The 7472-nt window shown below is 49.4% G+C and overlaps 1 protein-coding gene across 1 annotated transcript; it reads left to right on the top strand.

The window, feature by feature from the left end:
* Nucleotides 1-4783: 4783 nt before the first annotated feature.
* Nucleotides 4784-6146, top strand: LOC103697702 (chemocyanin-like). The gene is made up of 2 exons (XM_008779617.6): nucleotides 4784-5228; nucleotides 5444-6146. Exons 1-2 carry the CDS (start codon nucleotides 5012-5014, stop codon nucleotides 5893-5895), a joined length of 669 nt encoding a protein of 222 aa, XP_008777839.3. The 5' UTR covers nucleotides 4784-5011; the 3' UTR covers nucleotides 5896-6146.
* The last annotated feature ends 1326 nt before the right edge of the window (nucleotides 6147-7472 follow it).

The following is a 7472-nucleotide window of genomic DNA, read 5'->3' as shown; positions in this document are numbered from 1 at the left end:
TCATCGGGGTCTCCCAGGTCGCCCTGATTTCCCAAGAGGGATCTGCATCAACAAAAAAGAAGCGCTCCTTCCATTTGTGAATGGAGGTAGGAGCCTCCTTGACAAGGCCGCATCCTTGCCGCGCTGCGAAGCACCACCACCCTTTGTCCTGGGGGTGGCCGCTCAGGCTGTAGAACTCCCAAAAAACATTCAGGGTGGCGGGGATCTCGTGCATACGGCAGAGAACCTGGAAGACCGTCAGGGCCCGCCACGAGTTCGGCACCAGTTGCGTCGGTGCCACTCTTAAACCCCGTAGCACCTGCATGACCAAGTCCGAAGGGGGAAAGCGGAACCCGGCCTGGAGAATGCCCTCATTGATGGCGATCTTCCCTGGAGGAGGATGGGACATCCTCTCCTCAGGCCCCGGGAGCGTGGCGTTGCAGGCCTCGGGAAGGTGGTACCGAGCCACGAGTCTGTCTAAGTCTGTGGCGACCAGCTCCGACTTAATTTGGTCTGCTCTCACTTCGCCCATTCCTAATGGCCAATAAACCTACGGTCAGGACGGGGACAGGAAGGGGGGAAAGACCGGAGCGACTGGAGTACACTAGTATAAGAGGGGAAAGTATGGAGAGCCCTAAGTAGAAGAATGGGAAAAACTCACCGGAAAAGAGGTAAGAACGGCTCCGAGAGCGCCAAAGGAGAAACAAGTGAACAGTCCGACGGCAGCAACAGCTGCGCAAAGGGGAAACTTGAAAATATCTGTAAAGAAGAAGACGGACGGGGAAAGGCCCCCGATTAAATAGGCGGAAAGGCAAGTGACGCCTCGATGACGCCAGAGGACGCCTGGCTGCCGAAGGGTCGCTCGCGCCCCAAAGGCGAATCGACACCATTAAGGAAGGATGTCCGCCGAAATCCTCAGACTGCCAGGTCAGCAATAACCGCCATACGCCATAAAAAGGGCGGAGAGCTCGAAGCGCGCGCGCCTCTCCGAGGAACGGCGGCAATCCCGAAACATCACTCCCTTCACCTGTTCCCCTTCTGGTTCCAGGCTCGGAAGTGGGGGGCTACTGTTACGGGGGAAATAAGCCGCCATGCCCCACGTGACCGGCACGCGCGCTCAGGAAGACTACGGCTGCCCTTTGATCCAGCAATCCGACCCCGAGTCGGATATCCTCGGCTCCGCAGCCCGACCCCGAGTCGGCTGCCCTTTGATCCAGCAATCCGACCCCGAGTCGGATATCCTCGGCTCCGCAGCCCGACCCCGAGTCGGCTGCCCCTTGATCCAGCGCTCCGACCCCGAGTCGGAGATCTCTTGATAACGACAGGCTATTCCCCAGAGGCACGCCGCGGCCTCCTGCTCCACTACTCCCTGCAACGGCTGTATCCGATGCTGCTCCACGATCTCCTGCATCAGCCGTACAAAGCGGAGCCCCACTATGCCCTGACGTGGCCGTACCCGGTGCTGCTCCACGACGCCCTGTAACGGCCATGTCAGTGGCCACACCATCGTGCCCCACGATAACGAACCCCCCTGAGAGACCCCCCAGCCAGGTATATATGCGGCTGGGGGGAGAAAGGGGGGGTGAGCAATATCTCCCAGAGCACTCTCTTACTTGCGATTATCACCTCTCCTCCTCCTCCAATCTCCTCTGACTTGACCGTCGGAGGGCCATCACCACCCTGGTGGTGGTGCAAGGCTTGTTTGCAGGTTTCTTGGCGGAAGGTGGAGCGCAACCAACACCAACCAAGACAACTCAGACGGAACCCCGTTCACACCGCAGTGCCAATCGTTCTCGGTTTGGACCACCAGCAACACTACCAACTTGTAACATCAATAAAATTGTTATCATAAAGTTTGTTAGATTTATATATACACCTTGTACATACTATTATAAGCAAGCAATCTTATGCAATTCAATAACAAAGGTTTCATCTTCTCCCTTCTTTCCTTATTTTTTCCTTTCTTATCATGGTAGCAGTGCTTCTTCTTATCGTCTCTTTTAACAATTCTACCTCCTCCAGCTACTCCAACTCCGGTAAAAGTTTCTACAAGGTCTAAGGCAGTCTTTTCTCCAAGGACTACTTCTAGGAGTTCTAATTTACCAATTTGTTGAGACTTGAGACCAGATACCAACACCATCGCTCCCGCCCCTCTGATTGGCAACCTCAACAACCCTCTTCCGGATCTGCCACCTCTGTCATACTCTCCTTCCCTTCTTTGTTGTTTTTTCTATCAGCTGTAGCAACAACAATAAGATGAGGGCAAACAACAATAGTGGAGAACACGACAACAGTAATTCTACAGACAGTGCAACAATAATAACAGTAATATTGCAAGGCATGGGGGTGATGGTGGTGGTTAATTCACGATGAGGTGGTGGCAACGGTAGTAGCGTGGTGGCAGACTTGATGTTGGTGGTGGCAGACTTGATGTTGGTGGTGGCAATGGCAATAACATGTTGCTTTCAAGAATAATGATAGCAAACTAGGGATATGTTTGTTATCCTTTTATTATTTCCTTTTTATTGTTAAAACTATTAATCATAGAAATCAAGACAAAAAAAATTGGTTCTATTATTTTTATTTTTATATTTCAAAAAAATATTTTTCTATTTCTAAAAAATTAAAAAAAATTATTTCAATATTATTTTAAAAATGAAACTTATGTCTTTATCATCACTACTACAACCATTTATCGCATCCACAAAATTATTGCTACCAGTGCTTACTATCACTACCCCTATCATTGTTGGTAAACTCGCTATGATATCATCTACCATACTATTGTTGTCTATTGACTCTGCCACAGTCATATATACAGTAATTGTTGGCTATAATAAATATATTTATATTTTCAGTTTAGAAAAATAAAAAAAATATTTTTATTTCTGAAAATTCAAAAAAAATAAATGATGTTCTTTTTTTTTTGCTAAAACAAAAGGGGTAGGGGGAGAAAGAGACAAGCCCACCCCCGCGTAGCAGCCCCCACTGGGCCCCGCCCCATCAGGAGAGTATTCGATGCAGGCAAAAATGACCGTGTGTCATCAGTGGCCGAAGCTACATTTTAATCGTCACCGTAGCGACTCAAACGTGGAATCATGAGGTTAGAATCTCCACCTAGTACCACCAGGCTACCTTGGTGGCCATAAATAATGTTCTCTGACGAAATAAAGTCTAAGGAAAACTTTTTCAGCCACTTGAGGTAAAAAACGACGACGACCACGCAGGGTGCGCAGGTGCCGAATTCGATAAAAAAAAAAAAAAAAAAGTAATTGCAAGAGTTGCGATCTCTTATGCAAGATCCTAGCCGTTCATCAAAATGCCCATCCCTTCCGAATAGACCACGTGCCCGGTGCGTGAGGAGTATAACGGCATTCGAATTTTTAAATGCTGAATGAGAGTTTGCAGTTCTTTGTTTTGGGAGGTGGAGCCGATGGGACGATTGTGTCCTGTCGAGCGCTCCCGCGTCCACCGCGTTTTTAGCAAATAAACGACCTTTCCATTGTTTTGATGGAATGCGCGCGGTGCGTGTTCCAATTCCAGTCGGGCCCTGCGGCCCTGGGAGGACGCACTAAGTTGGGTCGGCGATAACTTTTTGCCGTCCAGCAACCTCCACCGCCACCACAAGCTTGCGATTTAACGAGCATATCTCGGTTGAGCAGCATTTGATTTTGAAATTTTCCTAGCCAGACTCCGCCGTGACTCGCGGCTAGGGTCGCGTCTGCACGGTTAAATAAATATATAGTCAATAATCCCAGCGCCTCTGCAGCCATCCGGGAAGACTTTCCGGTGGAACACACGCAAGGCGTTCACATGGAATCTTATTGTTATCCCAGCCTGCCAGTTGCACCTAGGGATTCTAGAAGAAGTCGACCACCTAGAGTAACTGGCTATATCAGACCACCCTATGCAAGGTGAGTCTGAGTTCTAGTTTAAAATACTAGCCTAATTTTTTTTTTTTTTTTTTTATGGCAATCCATATGAACCAATGCTTGTTACCAAAGATCTGGTTCACCTACTTAATTAAACTGAGCCAGAGTTTGGTGAGAACTCAAGAGATCCAAGAAAATCAAAAGTCTTTTTGGCAAGTATAGGACTACAAGGTTGAGTTGGAAGATATGTAGTCATGCGTAGAATATATAGAGAAATTTCTTTCATGCGCAATAACCAATACCGCAATTCCGATTACCTGTAAAGAAAATCATGGCACCATCAAATCTATAAATAATCATGACCTGTTAGAATTCTGAATCTAGATACTATAAAAAAAATCAATATATACAAAACCATATTTGAATAACTTTTTATTTAATTAAAATAAATAATAATTGTAGTATAGAATACCAGTTGGGTTAAAAAACTGGCTTCAGGATCCTTGTCTGATATGTCTGCTCTGTCGCAGACTTCCTCGAGTCTGGGAGACGAAGCGACGGTGGCTTCACCAGGAGTTACAAGAAGAGGATGCGAGGTGGGACGGTCAACGGTCAAGGCCGCGTACAAAAAGCACCGCCCTGCTGCAGCGTTTGCTTTCACACGCGGCACAGCGTGTGGTATCGGCTACCCAACGAAACAAAGAAACAAATTAAATGTGAGGTGGGGGCAGTCGCACTCGCACCCACCAGCCAAGCCCATGCCCCAGGAAGGAAGGCGTCCGTCGGCGCGCTGCGGTCAGATTAGGTTAGGTTCTGGTCCGCAACAACTCGCCGCGTGGGCATTTTACTCCCCGTTTCCCACGCCAGTTTTACCCAACGCCCCACCTTCCTCCCACCAACGAAAAGGCAAACCCCGCCCCATTTGGAAATATAAATAGCCCTGCAGGCGTAGATCGAGCACCTCACCCCATCGGCCCATCTTTCTGTTAAAAATAGCAGCCCCGCACCACCGCCCATCGCATACATACGGAATCTGAGAGCAGCTAGCAAACGCGGATCTGCAGGAAATCGAGCAGGCGGAGTAGAAGGAGAAGGTGGGGTTGGAAGACGAGGGGAGGAGGGGCGACCTGCAGAACACTAACCCCAACGAGCGAAAGGGGATGGGTGGATCAGGAGGAGGAGGAGGCAAGAGAGCGGACTGGGCTGGGATGATGATCGCCGTGGCGGCGGTCAGTCTTGTGCTGGAGGGCTCGGTGGTCGCAGCGGCCACGAGGCATGTGGTCGGCGGCAGCGGCACTGGATGGACCATCCCGCCCAACGCCAGCTTCTACGGCGAGTGGTCGTCCTCCCAGACATACGTTGTGGGCGACACCCTTGGTAAGTGCGATGCTCCTCGTGTCAACTCAACTATTACAAAAATAACGCTATTATCGTTACATAAATCGCTTTTCTGTCTCTTTCGCTCTCTCACACCCTCCCCGTCAAGGTGATTGATGATGGACGCATGGGCCATCAGTTTCAGTTAGCGCGTTACATTTTTGATTTCGATCGGCCCAAACTGATGGAGCGCGTACATATATATATGTCTGCAGTTTTCAACTTCCCAACGGGGATCCACAACGTGATCCAAGTGCCAAAATCCAGCTACGACGCCTGCACCGCCCAGAACCAGATCGGCTCCACCCTGTCCACCGGCCCCGCCACCGTCACCCTCACCTCCTCCGGCGCCCATTATTACATCTGTGGCGTCAGCGGCCACTGCTCCACCGGCCAGAAGCTGGCCATCACCGTTGCCTCGTCGTCCTCGGCCGGCCCCGCGCCTACCCCGACGGCCGGCGGTCCCACGCCTTCCGGCGCCCCAGCGCCCGCATCATCCGGGCCCTCCGGCGTCTCGCCGGCCGCATCCGGGCCCTCCGGCGTCTCGCCGGCCGCATCCGGGCCCTCCGGCGTCTCGCCTAGCTCCGCTCCACCGCCGCGCCCCTTCATCTTCTCCCTGTCGGTCGCACTTCTGTCGGTCGCTTCCAGCTGCTTGATATTTCTCTAGATACACGACGAGACGGATGGATTAGATGGATAGTGACGAAAAGTATGCTGTCGCAGCACGTGGTCGGTCCCCTTGCCCCTTCATTCTTCTTATATTATTTTTATATATTTTCCGGGTCCTTTTTCGAGCTGTTACTATTTGTCGCGCGTGTGTGAGAGGGGCAAGGGGCACGGCCGAATAATCTCTCTCTGTGGGGCATGAGATAATAATAATGATCACATAACAATGAGCATGCATCTGTTCTTCCTTTCCTCCCATTGCAATTATCCTGATCATGACGATTTGGTTATAGCCTCTATTGTTAACTAAAGAGCATTAATTACTCTTGATCGCGTCGGCACATGGAGCCTGCTCCATCCATGACGGGATCTCTGCTCCGATCTCTTATTAATCTCAATTCTTTTCTTTCGGGAGAGAGAAAGCTAGCGATGCATCATCTCTCGACCATGTGGTAACGGATTGGAAGAGCAGGGAGTGTACGTCCAATATCTGACAGCGCATGAGGCCCAGGGGAGCCGGCCAATTGCTTATATCCCGACAAACCCATGTGGATGCTTTGCCGTGATGGGTCTGGACCGTCCTTTTTTTTGTTGTTGTTTGGTACATCTGGACCATCTCTTCACTGGCCTATCAATGCGACCGGTGACCCCAAAACAAAACAAAAAAAAGGAAGGGAAAAGAAACGCTAGTAACGAGCCAGTCCAGTCCAGCCTGCACATGTAAAAACGATGACCATCATAATATCGCAATCATCGTTATCAGCCGCTCCACAACGGGACAGTAAATAATCACTCTAAAATAATGGTATTATCGGACCGCTGCTCACTTTTCACGGGCAGAAAGGAGAGGGATCATTTTATATGGTGATCCGAATCGTTTTTCTAAAGAAAATACTTCTAATTATTTGAACTGTGGAAAGGTAAGATAACTGTATTATTCCTTTAGCTGGCCATTAAAAGTATAGTTAGAAGTAACGATCACAGCCATTATCCAAATACCCATTGTATGCAAGTGAGAGGTGTCCCTGAGACTGAAAAGGATTGGGACAGCCCCTTCAACAACTTGTCCGACATGGATCAAAAGGTCGACTTTGCACCACATGGAAATTTTTTCCCCTTTTTTGTTGATAAATGTGTGGGGAGGGGAGATCCGGCCCCTATCTGCATCTGATCTGAATAACGTACAGCTAGACCTCACAGCAAAAGAGACGTACAACAGCGGTAGAGGAAAATTTGAAGAAGAGAGAACAGGTTCAGAGAGAGTAGTTGCCAAGTTTGGCACATAATCCGCTGCTTTGTTTCCTCCGTTAAAGCTATGTGATTCTCGAAAGTAGCTGAAGGAAAACCATTGCCGCAAGTCGGAGAGGAAGAGATGACAAGAAGACCCTACTCCTTGAATCCAAGAGAACACCATTGCAGAGTCTCCCTCCATCAGATATTCTAAGCGCAATGTCGTGGAAACCACAGTCCACGAGCAGCAGTAAGCTATGCAATATTCATGGAGGTTGTGGATAAACAGATGGCGTTTGCTGCTAAAATCCTGTGGCTGAGATCACTTACGACAAATCCTACTCTAGT

This window comes from Phoenix dactylifera, chromosome 1, assembly GCF_051530095.1.
Source record: "Phoenix dactylifera cultivar Ajwa chromosome 1, Ajwa_hap1_PhDact_Kaust_v1.1, whole genome shotgun sequence".
NCBI classification, from domain to species: domain Eukaryota; kingdom Viridiplantae; phylum Streptophyta; class Magnoliopsida; order Arecales; family Arecaceae; genus Phoenix; species Phoenix dactylifera.
Note: the sequence above shows the minus strand (reverse complement) of the source record. Positions and strands in the feature narration are given on the sequence as shown.